Source organism: Sorex fumeus, unplaced genomic scaffold (assembly GCF_029834395.1).
Source record: "Sorex fumeus unplaced genomic scaffold, SorFum_2.1 ptg000063l, whole genome shotgun sequence".
Taxonomy (NCBI): Eukaryota; Metazoa; Chordata; class Mammalia; order Eulipotyphla; family Soricidae; genus Sorex; species Sorex fumeus.
In genome coordinates, this window is record NW_026606120.1 from 14,089,664 (window position 1) to 14,103,940 (window position 14,277).

At 50.7% G+C, this 14,277-nt stretch overlaps 1 protein-coding gene across 1 annotated transcript in view; it reads left to right on the forward strand.

Moving 5' to 3' along the window:
* The window catches only part of CENPP (centromere protein P), a 218,123-nt gene extending 203,986 nt beyond the window's left edge, over nucleotides 1–14,137 (forward strand). Inside the window, exons 6-8 of the mRNA XM_056128105.1 lie at nucleotides 12,847–12,926; nucleotides 13,639–13,730; nucleotides 14,007–14,137. Coding sequence (XP_055984080.1) covers nucleotides 12,847–12,926; nucleotides 13,639–13,730; nucleotides 14,007–14,137 — 303 coding nt within the window. The remainder of the gene's footprint in view (nucleotides 1–12,846; nucleotides 12,927–13,638; nucleotides 13,731–14,006) is intronic.
* The last annotated feature ends 140 nt before the right edge of the window (nucleotides 14,138–14,277 follow it).

Genomic DNA, 14,277 nt, shown 5'->3' on the forward strand with positions numbered 1-14,277 from the left:
CCTATGTTCCCCGGAACACCACCAGGAGTGACTCCTGAGTTCAGAGCTAGGATTTATCCCCAAGCATCGCTGGGTATGGCCCAAAACAAAAGTTCCCCCTCTTTCTTTTTTTTCCCCCAAAGATGCTGAACAATTAAACAATTATTTAAATAAGTCCTCAAAGAGGGAGTCAGTAGTAAAATCTCTATATTTTCAGATAATTTTCATCATTTCCATCCATTAATACATCCTGAAGCTGGGGATGTGTTATAGATATTATTCAGAGCATACAGCAAAGTTATCCGGTCCCAGGACAGACACTTGGCATCAGACTAAGAGCGTGCATGGAAAGAAGTTCTTGTACTGCGGCCTGTCGTTCCAGGGCAGGGAAGAAAATGTGCCTCCTGACTTGAGAGCTGAGCCGAGCTGAGATCTGGAAAGAAGTAACTGGAGGTGCCTGCATTATCTGTTTTAGGCGCCTGAGTGAAGCCAGGATTGTCCTCCCTCCCGGCTCAGCGGCGCCAGGCTTGTGGGCTAGGTCTGTGGCCAGAGGACACAGCAGATCTGATTCTAGGGTCCAGAGAAGAACTGTCCGCCTTCCTCTTCAGAGTTTGTAACACTAAACCACCGAGCGTCTAGTTGTCCTCCATGACCTGTCATCCCCCTCAGCCTGTTACTCTCCATCCCCACCACCCTTTTCCTGCTTAACCCTTATTCTAACAGCCTAGGAGTTTTTTTCCTCCCCCCGCCCTTTGGTTTGGTTCCTTCTTTTCTTATTGTCCACAGTGTGAAATCTTTTGGTATTTGCCTTTCTTCGTCTGACCTAGTTCTCTTGGTATAATCCCCTCAAGATTTTATCTATATTGTCAAGATTTCATCTTTTTAAAAAAAAATGTGGATCTGAGTAGTATTCCAGGGCATATGTCTATCTCATCTTCTGTATTCATTCACCTGTTTGTGGGTATGTAGTTGGGTCAATGACTAGTGATAATCACATGGTGCACTGAGCTTTCTTCTTCTTCTTCTTCTTTTTTTTTTTTTTTTGATTTTGGTTTTGGTTTTTGAGCCACATCCAGCTATGTTCAGGGGTCACTCCTGGTTCTACACTCAGAAATTACTCCTGAAGGTGCTTGGAGGACCATATGGGATGCCAGGGATCAAACTTGAGTCGGCCATGTGCAAGGCTAGTGCCTTCCCCACTGTGCTATCTCTCCTGACCCTAACCTCAGACTGTAATGGTTGATTTCAGGGGTTCTTTCAGTCACCTTTCAGGTTGGCTGAAGGATGTTCCCTGGCTATTAAGACGGACTTTATTGCCTCCTTTCCCCTTTCCGTCCTAAAATGGGACTCTACTAATGTGTAATAAAGGAGGATCTTTCCTATGCTCTAGCCATGCGTAGGATTCCCCAATCCTTCTATTTTGTTTTTTGATCCATTTTCTAGTCCAGGGTAATCTTTTTCTGGCCACATTTCAGTTGTTCTCTCTCCCATCAACAACTCGTGGATTTCTGAAAGCTTCCACAAAAATTCATGGATTTTTTTTCCCACCCACGTTTAAAGGGCCACGAGGTGTTCTGCCTGGTTCTCTCTCCCCAAGGCTCCACCATGCCCACCCCTAAGGGAAGAATAGGTGCGGGCCAAATGTTTCCCACCCCTAACCCCAGCCCACCACCGCCATCTGATGCTGCTCCCTGGAGACTTTCTGCTGAGGCCCTGGCCATGGCACGGGGCCCCGAGAGGAGCGGCACGGGTACCAGGATAGAGACATGAGACTGGGGAGTCATGCCTAACTCCAGGGAGAGAGGGGAGCTTTTGAGGGAGAAATAACAGCCAAGGGGAACGGAACCTACTGTGAGTGCCACAGACCAGACACGTTACAGTCTAAAACACAGGATTCAAAAATAAACTGTGATTTCTTTGAGGGATTTATCTAGTTCCAATGAAACAATAAACACTGAGTGAAAACTATAGGAAAATAGAAAGGGGGAATAGTTGGGAATGAAAGGGTTTCGGTGGGGAATGATTTTCTTAGAAGCTTGAAAATCTGCTTGTTTTGTTTCATTTTGGAACCACGCGTAGGCAGTGCTTGGGACTCACTCTTGGCAGGGCTCAGGGGACGATACGAGATGCTGGGAATCAAACCTGGGTTGGCTTATGCAAGGCAAGTGCCCTTCCCACAATGCTATCTCTCCATCCCTTGAGAATTTCCAGAACCGACATGGAGGGACAGAAAAGGCAGTTGTGCTGGGCCAGAAGGAAGCCTGGAGACCTGCACATATTTCGGGGACGGAAAATAGAATGAAGCAGAAAACAGTGACAGAGCATTTCCATCTCAGAGGCCTGGGAAGACTTGGGTCAGCCCATCTCCTGGAGCACACTTGCTGCCATGCACACACAAGGGGCAGAGGCGCCCCTGTGTGGGCCCAGGCTGGCCTGTTCTGTCTATTGTGGCTTGGGCAGCCAGTTCCTTTCTGTCATCTGTTCTCCGGGTGTCTCATAGTACCACTTCCCCAAAGAAAACAGGCCTGCGGATGTTTCTCTCAGGACTGCTCCAACCTCTCTCTTGCCTGGCCCTCATCTGGCCCATCCTTGGGTTTTTTGTTGTTTTTTTTTTTTTTCCCTCCGCAAGGTTCTGGGAACACCCAAGTTGCTGGAGCTCCATGAACCCCAGGAGCCCCATTCAGCCACAGTGGAAGGCAGACAGGAACGCTAGGCCTCGCGCCATGGGCCTCAGAGTCCAGCCCCAGAGCCTCGATGACTGCCCAGGACCGCGCCTGGATACTGGGGTTCACATTTCACATCCTTCTCACATGGCATAATATCTTCTTTTGATTTTTTTTCTCCCCCAAACCATTTACAAATGTAAAAACCATTTTAGCTCCTGGGTTCTGCAGACGCAGGCAGTGCAGTGGCCACAGTCTGGAGTGCGCTTTGCTGCATGCGTTGCTGTTTGTTCAGGTGGAAGCTAGTAACCGCACACGGGATTCATTTTAAAGACACTGTTGGAAAAGAATCCCAGTAAGGTGGGCCCGGATTTGTCTCAAACAAGGAAAGGGGTAGAAGAGGAAGTGTAGACAATGCGCCTAGCTGGTCAGCTTGGAGGGGTTGGAGATGTTTGACACAACTCCAGAGAGGATAGCACAGGTAAGCTGAGTGTGTGTGTGTGTGTGTGTGAGAGAGAGAGAGAGAGAGAGAGAGAGAATGTGTGTGTGCGTGCGCACGCACGCGCATGTGTGTGTGTGTGTGTGTGTGTGTGTGTGTGTGTGTCTCTATCAGAATCATGTGGGGCTAGAGCAATACTGCAATGGGTAGGGTGCTTGCCTTGCATGTACCCTATCCAGTTTTGATCCCTGGCACCCCAACAGGAGTAATCCCTGCATACAGAATCAAGAATTAAGCCCTGAGCACTGACCTGGTGTGGCCCAAAAGCAAAACAAGCAACCAAACAAAAAAGAATCATGAGCCACTGTGGTCTCAAAACAGTGGTTTTGTGGCTGTTTCACTAAGCAACGTGAAAAATACACATTTACCTCCCTCCAGGCCCAGCAATGCTTTCTGAGAGCTTCTCATCATTTCCTAATTATTTTTTTGGATGGCTCCTGTGGCGCAGGGTCCCCAAGGGCCTTGTATTCGAGAAGCTGGGGAACCGCCCAGTTACCCATGGGACAGGAGTCAGGGAGCCTGACCAGACCCTCTGTTCGCCGTCCTCCATTTTCACCCAGCAGATGCCTCTCATATGTGACCGTATGGGGGCAGGTTGTTTGTGGCTCATCCAAAGAAGCTCGTCCAGGAAAGTCAGTCTCGTGGTTCACAAGAGGTGATGCGGCCGCACAGTCTTCGCATTACCTCATGGGATGTTTACTTTCCCCAGTCTGGAGCGCACACCACTGGGCTTGGAAATCCAGCCTTTCCACACCAACTGAGATCAGAATATTTATCATCAGGGTACTTGGATCCAGCCGGGGGCTTGGGGAGCTGTGTGAAAATCTCAGTTGGTATGGCTGCGGGCGCTTTGTACACACGACCAGCTTCCCTGTCATCTGCCAGTTGTGCTAATCTGGACAGTTCCATGGGCCTCCAGGCTGTGGCCCGTGGGCGGGTTCTGTTACCGAGAAAGTTGTCACAGGGAAAATTTCTTCTGCTCATCACAACCCGACCCCCTGCCCAGGGGGTTGCAGCTCCTTCTCTGACAAAGGTCAGCATCTACCCCAAGAGATTTGGGACTGTGGCCCCAACATGAGAGATGCTGCCACATCACCCCGCCTGCATGTGGAAAGAACAGTGGGTGATGGGTGTGCCCAGTGAGGAGAGATCAGGCCAGCAACCACAGCATGGGGGTGACTGGAGGAGCCAGCAGTGGGCATCAGGGCTGAGGGTCAGGCTCCTTCCACCAACACACCAGGGTTCCTGAGACTCCGAAAGGGAAACATCTGGCTCCTGGTTTCTCTATCCCCTGGGCGCCCTGAGAGAAACCAGTCACACATCAAAATAACAAAACCAGTGCTGGTATGGATGGAGGAAAAGGGACTCTCATTCGCTGTTGCTGGAAATGTTGACTGGTCCAGCCTTTTGGGAACACAATACGGAGACTCCTCAAAAGACTCGGAATCAAGCTTCCATGTGATCCAGCAACTCCACTTCATGGCAGCTACCCCCAAAACACTATTCAGAGAAGACTCTACACTCCTGTGTTCATTGCAGCAGTATTACAATAGCCAGAATCTGAAAACAGCCCAAGTGTCCAAGAACAGATGACTGGATAAAGAAGCTACATCTCCACAGAAGAGTACTACCCCGCTGTAAGGAAAGATGAAATCCTGCAGTTCACTGCTACGTGTATGGATCTGGAGAATATCATGCAGAGTAACGTTAGAAGGATGAGGACAGACACAAAATGCTCTCTCTCATGTGTAGCATATAAAGAAACTTAGTAGGGGAATAACAAATGCCCAAAGACAACAGAAACTGAGAACTGATCTTCAGCAGGAAGCTTACCACAGGGAAAGGAAGGGATAGGATGAGAGGGGGTCACTCTGGTGAAGGGTATGGAGTTAGAACGTGTAATGCAGGAAACCCTTTCGGTAACAGGATTGTAAGCCACAGTAACTAAAAACCACAGGGGCTAGAGAGCTAGTGCAGTGGGTAGGGCACTTGCCTTGCATGTGGCCGACCCAGGTTCGATCCTTGGCATCCCATGTTTCCTCAAGCACCATCAGGAGTAATTTCTGAGCGCAGATCCAGAGGTAAGCCCTGAGCACTGTTGGGTGTGGCACCCACCCCCCCCCAACCCCCGGAATAGTACCTTCATAGAGGTAGACTGAAGGGTAGGAGGGAAACTGGGAGCATTAGTGGAGCAAAGTGGACACTGGTGGTGGGATTGGCATTGGAATATTGTATGCCTGAAACTCAATCATGAGTCCTGTAAATCATGGTGCCTTCATATAATTTTTTTTTTAAGGAAAGGGCAGCTCCCAGTAACTGCATTGGTCATTTCTGAGTCAATATTTACACCCCATAAATTAGGGAGGAGGTCAAGCTCCTCTGGTCGATACGTGCCAGCCCTGCTCGCCCTCCCAGGCAGACAGACATGTGAGGCGGTGCCAGCATGGCATGTTTTGGCATGGTCTGAGGAAGTGCCCTAGAAGACTGTGGCAGAGGGAAAGCAGCAACTTCCCCCTGCAGCTCGTTTCCGTGACTCCCAGAGGTTCAACAGCCCAAGAGCCCTCTTAGACGGCATGCGGAGAGCAGGGAGGTCCGGACCTCTGTGGTGGGGGTGTCCCTTCCATGGGGGAGCAGGGGGGTGGCCTCATTGGTGCCTTGCCCAGACACTGCAGGTGTCGTGGCTGTGAGCGAGCCAGCAGGGGCCCAGGCACCCCTGCGCTGTAACCAGACCAGGAGAAAAGCTCCACAGCGGAGCAAGGTTGCCCCACCGTGCCTGACTGTGTGGACTCTGGGGCAGGAGGCCCCACGCACCACTGGGAAGGGCCCCAAAACGACAGCAAAGTGCCAGCTCAAGTGTGCACAGAGGAGCACTGTGTGACAGGTAGCACTGTTGTTCCTCTAAGGCCTGGTGGATGATGCCACATGCATTTCCAAGACTTTGGAATTGTTCACAGCTGGAATTTCTATCTGGGCGCTGGCCCCAACCTAGAACCGTTATACTGAACCTTGCTCTCCCCTGCCCAGCTCCTGAGTCCTTGCGCTGTCCCAGGACCCCAGCCTCAATTTAGTCCTGGGTCTGCTCATAATTACTGGAAGGCAACAGGCCATGGAGAAGCCCTGGCTCATAGCACCCCTGGGCACTGGTGTTGAACTTGTAGCCTGAGGGGCCGAGTTTGGCCAGAAATGGCCCACAGGGTGTCCTGTCAAAACAGGAAACAAAAGCTGGGCTGAACTCTGTACATTAAGAAAATAAAGGAACTGTACTTTTTTGCCTCTCCGGGATATATTTCCAGGAGTGGTATTGCTGGGTTAAATGGGAGCTCAGTTTCTAATTTTTTGAGAATTGTCCATACTGTTTTCCAAAAGGGCTGAACCAGTTGGCATTCCCACCAGCAGTGAAGGAGGGTCCCTTTCTCACCACATCCGCACCAACACCACCATCTGTGCCAACACCGGTTGCTTTTGTTCTTTTGGATGTGGGCCAGTCTCTGTGGTGTGAGATGATATCTCGTTGTTGTTTTGATCTGCATCTCTCTGATGATTAGTGATGTAGAGCATTTTCTTATGTGCCTTTTAGCCATTCGGATTTCTTCTTTGCGAAAGTTTCTGTTCATTTCGTCACCCCATTTTTTGATGGGGTTGGATGTTTTCTTGTGGAATTCAACTAGTACTTTATATATCCTTGATATCAACCCCTTGTCGGATGGGTATTGGTCGAATATCCTTTCCCATTCTGTAGACTGTCTTTGTATTTTGGTCACTGTTTCTTTTGGGGTGCAGAATGAGTACTCGATCATTGTATAACTGAAACCCATGCACAAAAACTTGTAAGTCCACAACTGTACCTCATGGTGTTTCACTAATAAAAATTTAAAAAAAAAAATTAGAAAAAAAAAAAAAGAAAAGAACAGTCCACAGAATGGGAAAGCATCTTAGACACCCTCAAATACTGTGAATTGCATCTGGAATACGGAGTTATTACAACTCACGAAGAAAAATCACCTGGTTTTACGCAAACAGTCCTGGACAGAGTGGCTCAGGAGCAACACGAAGAGGAGCAGGGTGGGGGGTGGGGCAGGGGCAGAGTGAAGAGGGTTGACCCTGAAGAAAGGAACTAACAGGGTGTGCCGATTAACTGAATAACCAAACCCCAGAGATAACCAGCTCAATGTGCTCCCCCATTTTACTGGCCTACCTGCTTTAGACTCAGTGAGAAGTGCTCACCTCCCTTTCTTTGTAGGACATAGGAGAAGGGTTTCTGCCCTTTTCTGGAATCTGGCACAGGAGCCCCACCAGGAGCTTCCCTGACTTCATTTCCCTTTTTTCCCCTTCTCTTAAATAAACTCTTTTCTGAATTCAGACATTTGAGAATGAAGGAATCAAAGTGGGTTGCCAGAGACGTGGCTGAAGTGGTAGAGCAGACACGTGCCCCGCACATGCAGGACCCAGGCCCAGTGCCCGAGTTCGTGCCCACTCTCTGCTGGCCCCACATCACTACCGAAAAACAGAATCAGAACACGCGTTTCTCCAGATGAAGCACTGTAGCACTGTCATCGATTTGCTCGAGCGGGCACCAGTAACGTCTCCATTGTGAGAATTGTTGTTACTGTGTTTGGCATATCAGATACGCCACAGGGAGCTTGCCAGGCTTTGCCGTGCAGGCGGGATACTCTCAGTAGCTTGCCGGGCTCTCCGAGAGAGCCAGAGGAATCGTGTTGCAAGGCAAACGCCCTACCCATTGTGCTATCGCTCTGTTCTCCAGATGAACCAGAGAAATAACTCAGTAGGCTGAGTATTTTGCACTCAGGAGGACCAGTTTGATCCCTGGCACCACATGGTCCCCCAAGCACTGCTCCGTATTCCCACCAAAAATAAAGGAAACCCCCAAAAAATGTAAACACGATGATGTTTTATATTAATTGTATAAATGTATATCAGAAAAATGTACATTAAAAGCACATGGCAGGGGGCCAGAATGATGGTACAGCAGGCAGGGAGAGCACTTGCCTTGTGCACAGCTGACCCAGGTTCAATCTCAGGCCCTCCATATGCTCCCCTGGCCCACCAGGAGTGATCCCTAAGCTCAGAGCAGGAGTAAGCCCAGAGCATCACCTAGTGTGGCAAAAAAAAAAAAAGCAATACTAATATCCACTAGGATGGCTAGAATTTTGAAAGAAAAATAAAATATCAAGTGTTGACAAGGAGATGGAGAAATCAGAATCCCTTATGCACAGATAAAAATCTTCAGCCACCGTGGAAAACAGTTTGGCCTTTTCTCGAATTACATAATTCATCAATTCCACTTGTAACCCAGAAAAACAGAAAGATATGTCTGCACGAGAAGTCACATGTGAGTATTCATCGCAGATCAGTGCTGTTTGCAACAGCCAAGAAGTAGAAGCCCCCAAGTGCCCACCAGTTGAAGAACAAGTATCTATTCACAAGTGAAATATTACTCAGCACAGTAAAGACAAATGTATGCTATGGCACAGAGGGGCTTTTGGAAGCATGATGAGTGAAGCTAGTCAAGAAATATCATGTATGCTGAGATTTCTTTCATGTAAAATGTCGACAGTAGACAAATTAATCGAGACTGCTGGACTAGTGGTTGCTTATGCTGTGTGATAGGTACTAGAGAAGGGTAGAGGGTCAGATGTCTTTATGGGATGATGCTCTGGAATCAGAGTGATGATCATTGTACAACCCTGTGAATCTATTAAAGCCATCTAGATCTTATACTTTGGGGTGGGGTATATCCAGTGTACCCCCCAAGGTATTCCTCAGGGACTATTCCTGGCTTTGTGCTCAGGAGTAACCCCTGGTGATGCTTCCGGAACTAATGCAGAGCTGGGTAGCTACCCAGGGCCAGCTGCGTCCAAGGCAAGCACCTCACCAACAAAGCTGTCTCTCCTACCCCTAGATTATCTCTCTTATTTTTTTATTTATTTATTTATTTTGCTTGTAACACCCGGCGATGCTCAGGGGTTACTCCTGGCTCATGCACTCAGGAATCGCTCCTGGTGGTGCTCGGGGGACCATATGGGATGCTGGGAATCGAACCTGTGTTGGCCATGTTGGCTGCGTGCAAAGCAAACGCCCTACCCACTGTGCTATCGCTCCAGCCCCTAGATTATCTCTTTTAAAGGAGTGAATTTTGTTATGTGAATTTTATCGTTTTGTTTTGTTTGGGAGTCACATGTGGTGGTGCTCAGGGCTTTCTCATGGCTCTGTGCTCAGGGGTCACTCCTGGCAGGGCTCAGGGATCCGTTTGGGGTGACCAGGGATTAATCCCAGGTCGACTGCATGCAAGGCAAATCTCCCAGCCACTGTACTATTGCATCAGCAAATTGGCCAAACATAATGTTGGGGAATACATTAAAGTCAAATGAATTAGCCTATCAGATGATACTCTAAGGGACATTTAAACTTAGGCATGAAGGTTTCCTATTTGCCTATTTCTGGGCTGGAATGACTGAGAAATAACACGAAGCTGGGTTTCTCTAAAGCTGTTAAAGATTCTATTTCCTGGGGCCAGAGCAATACTACAGTGGGTAGGGCATTTGCCTTGCACACAGATGACCTGGGTTCAGTCTCTGGCATCCCTGAGCACCACCAAGAGCGATTCCTGAGTGCAAAGCAGGAATAACCCCAAGCATCATGGGTGTAGCCCCCCCCAAAAAAATTCTCTTTCTTTTGCCAGCAGTCATTCCAACAGAAAAGTGGGCATGAGACTGGCACTGGCTAGCATATCACTGTATCGCTGCAGACACCCAGGGAGAGATCCCAAATGCAGACTGCAGGCATGCAGCCAGTAGCTGAACAAGAACCAACAGGGTCCAGGGAGAAGGCACTGGCCATGCATGCAGTGAACCCCAGTTTGATGCCCAGCACCAAAACTGTCCCCTGCACACCACCTCTGAGCACAGGGCTGGGAGTAATTCTTGGAATAGCACCAGGTAAAGCCCTGCCTGCCCTCTCCCACACTCCCCCCTCCCCCCACAAAAAAAAAAAAGGGAAAATCTTCCTGTAAAAACTGCAACCACACGACAAGCTGAGTACAGTCGCCCATCACTGCAGATCAGCCCAGGCCGTGTGGGCAGAGCCACCTCCAGAGTCGAGTGGCTGGTACCCCCCCCTCTCTGTGGCATTAGCTCTTGGTGACGGAACGCGGAGCACAGAGTGCTTTCCAGACGAGCTTTCCCTGTGAGCCCCGTCATCATTGTTGCTCACTGGAAGCACCCGCAAGGGCCTCGGCTCGCTCGGTAAGAGGCCCCGCTGTCTTGGGATGCAGTCATCCTTTGGGTTGTTGCTTCGCTAGTTCTGTGAGGGCTCCCCCTGGCTATGCTGGGGAGGATAACAACTGCACCCAGCTGAGCAGGAGGTGCTGGGGATTGGACCAAGGGCCAATTAGAGCATGAGCACTGCCAGCTGAGCATTTTTCCACGATGTCAAATACAGTACTGTTGATTTATTGACTTTGTTGTTGCTGTTGAAATGTGACCTCGGTGCTGAAGAAAGATCGAGTTTGCAAGGAGTCAGTCATTCCTCACATCGGCCTCAAAGTATCTTTCTGTGCACGAGTCCTGCCCTCGTTCGTCCCCTGCCCTGCCCTGTTGTTCCTTCAGGCTGCCCCTCGGCCTCTGGGTGCTTTCTCCCCATCTGTGGTCTGCTCTGATTGGTAAAAGTTACAGGCGAAAGGGGAACTCGGTGGGCTGGCACATGTACCAAAGGAAACTTGGCGCCTGTAAACCCTGTCGGCGCCCCAGCCCTCTCTCATGTCAGCATTCCTGCTTTATTTTTATTCAGTCCTGAAAAGAGGGGAACACCTCCTCTCTTGGAGAAAGCAGCTGCTCTGCGCCCCAATTTTGCTCACAGGGAGGCCCTGGGAGCTAAAGCCTGCTCAGGGCCCAGCCCGCAGCCAGACCGCTTCCCGCGGGCCCCCCTGGAGGCAGCCCAGGCCACATGCCCGCCACCGCTGAGCCTGTACATTCCTCACGCAGTTGTTCTTCATTTAGAAGAGCTTAAGGCTTCGAGATCTACTAGCACTTTCCACTTGAGACACTTGAGGTATACATTTTCTCATAAAACCAGAAATCCTCTGTAAGCTTAAACCAGGCCCACCCCAGCATTTGGTGAGAACAACCCTGGTGCTTGGACACGTTCTTGCTCCGTCAGCATCTTTCACGCTGTGTTGGAGGCACAGCCAAACACTGCTCCGTGGCCTGGTCTTTTACAAGCTCTAACACATCTTTGCCCCCACAATGCCTCATTTGATAACACTGCTTTAGGGCAATCCAAGAACTTGCAGCCTCGGAAAGTCCTTAAGTCTTGAGGTTCCCTCACTGGCCCTTTGACTGGTCAGTTCTCCGGTGAGCTCACACCTCTGTCACCCCCAGATGCTCTGGAATCCCCAGCAGTTGGTTTGAGGACATCCCAGACCTGCATCTGACCCAGCATCAGTCCTGGTGTCTGTACCTACATCAATACCACATCGGGGCACACAAAATCTCACTGTGTTTTTTCGGTTTTGTGTCAGGCCTGGCTCTGCACTCAGGGGACCCTACGGTGGGGGGGGGGGGGGGGGGGGGGGGGCGGGCAGGGATCAAACCTGGCTGCATGCAAAGCAAGTGCCCTACCCGCTGTACTAGACTGCCCCGGTCCCACTGTAGTATTCTTTAGGATAATATCCGTGTGACCTCCTGTTCTCACAAGAGCAACAGAATGTAGTTTCCAAGAACCACAAAGGTGGGGCTGCTCATTATTCTGTTGGGATGGCCAGATCGCCTTGCTAGTGTTCTGATGCTTTCAAAAGTGTGCCTACGTTAAGGGGGCCAGTTCTGGTTGGCCGGTGGTTGCAGAGGCCTGCTACAAAGGATGCAAACGGACATTTCCAGAATCACTGGAAGGGCCAGGAAGATGAATAGCATCAACCCTGCCTATTTGCAAACCAAAAAACTGTGAAGCCCCACCTGATTTTCCTTTCATCCTATGTTTTAACTGCCATGGGGGCCCCTGGTTCTTAGGGAAACTGCGGTGCTGTGGATGGAGCCCAGTGCCTCACACATGCACATCTGAGCAAGCCTTGAGCTCTCCCAGGTCCCTTCATTTCCTTTCAGAGACGTTTTCTGCACTACGCTCAGGGCAGTCTCATCACAAAGTAACCCTGAGTAGCACTTGCTTCCCCAAACTCCCCAACAGTTGAGGATGGGGAGATGTCAGGGAAAGTCTGGATGGCCCGCTCAGGGCAGGAGCTGGTGGCAAATGTGGGGGTGGCCAGGGCTGGAACACATGGTCCAGGGGGGCCCAGACTGGGGGTGACACTGTGGAAGTTGGGCTGAGGGGAACCCGCCATGCACCGAGAAACCTAGCAAACTGGCCAGAGTCCACAACATCGGTGAGCCAGAAGGAGCAGCCCACCCAGCCTCCCAGGTGTGGGGGCCGCCCCTTACCTGAGGGGAGTGAGGGAGCAGGAAACCCTGTCGGGTCCTGTGACCCAAGGCCGAAAGTTGTTCTGGAAGAGGTTGATCCCGGGACCGTGGCCAGTGGCGCTGCACAAATGAGAACCTGGTGGGGACGCCTCAGTGCGTGGAACTCAGGAGCTCTGGGGCAATGTCACAGTTACCTCAACTACTCTGTCGCTTTCCAGCCCCTGAGACGGTGTCTCAGCCCCGTGAGCATCTCTGTGACCATCTCTTCTCCCCACAGGAGAAGTACCCAGGAACTGTGCATCTCTATGAGGGGACCTCGGGCAGCAGCATGGGGATCCGGAGCACCAAGCAGCCTGGGTGAGTGGGGCTCCCCACAGCCAGTTTCTTAGGATGGGAGATGGCAGAGGGCAGGGAGCACCTGTTGGGTCTCAGCTGAAGCAAGTGGTGTGGCGGCCAGTGGGCCCATGGGCCGGTCTCACTGCAGGCCCCAAAGGCAGCGCTGCATGGGGGGGAGAGTTCCCATCGATTTCCCGGCCGCACACCATCCCCTGGGTACATAGCTTTTTGGTGTTTTGTTTTTTGTTTGTTTTCTCTTTGGTTTGGGGACCAGACCTGGCGGTGCTCGAAGGATGAAACTGGGGACACCTCTGTGCTGTGTCCCTGAGCAGTCTTCAAATCGTGGGTGTTTACAGGGCGTTTTATTCCTGTTATTTATGACATTCCTGGTCATGGCTACTGAGTAGGCCTCCCGCGGGCTAGGATTCAGTTTCTGGGTGACGAGATGTGCTCAGCTTTCTCTTCACCTAACTGCTTTCTAAGTTGCTCGCTCACTTGCTATTTCGCACTCAGCAAAGAGGGTTCTTCGGCGCCACATCCTGACGTGCTAACATCAGCAGGCAGAGGGCAGGGACTTCTAAGACCCACTATCCTGCTCCTGCGCCCACTAACTGTGGTGGGGGGGAGGGTGATGCGGGAAGGGGGCGGGGAACAGGGTGCAGTGCCTCTGGTGGGTAAGGCTCTTCCAATCAGATTTCAAAAAACATTCAGTGCTGTCTCTTGCCTCGGTCAGGTTTGAATGCCTCATTGTTTGGATGATACAAATAGACGAGCGGGGGAAAGTGTGGCCAGCGCTGGATCTTCTCCCCCAAGTACCAGAACAAGGTAGGGCCCGGGATACCCGTTGGCCTCAGCTCAGCCCACGTGGCAGTGATAGAAAGCTGGAAGTCTCACAAAGGGACTTTAGACATCAGTTTTAAAAATGTCTTTATTGGGGGCCACTCAGTGGGCAGGGGAGCTGCCTGCCTCCACCTCTGGCTGGCAGATGAAAACTTGTCCAGAGTTTTCTGCTTACTCACTGCGGCCAAGGAGGAGAAAATGCTAAACCTTTGTTTGTTTTTTGTTTGTTTCTTGTTTTTCACCCAATTTGTGTCTTTACAGCCCTGGAGCTGGACAAGAACAGAATCATAGAAACAGCTCCTCTCAGCTTCCGGAGCTTGCTGGGAGTGCTGGGCATCCAGGGCACGCTGGAAAGCCTGATCACAGTTTTCGGCCTCCCGGCACACGCTTAGGAACCGGGACCACACCTGCTCCTGCACATGCCCTGCCAGAGTATCAGTGTGTGCTGCTTCCCACTCAGAACCCATTTTCTGCCCTGCTCAGCCTTCAGACAGAGCAGTCCTGGCAGTGACGGTACCTTATATATACCTGT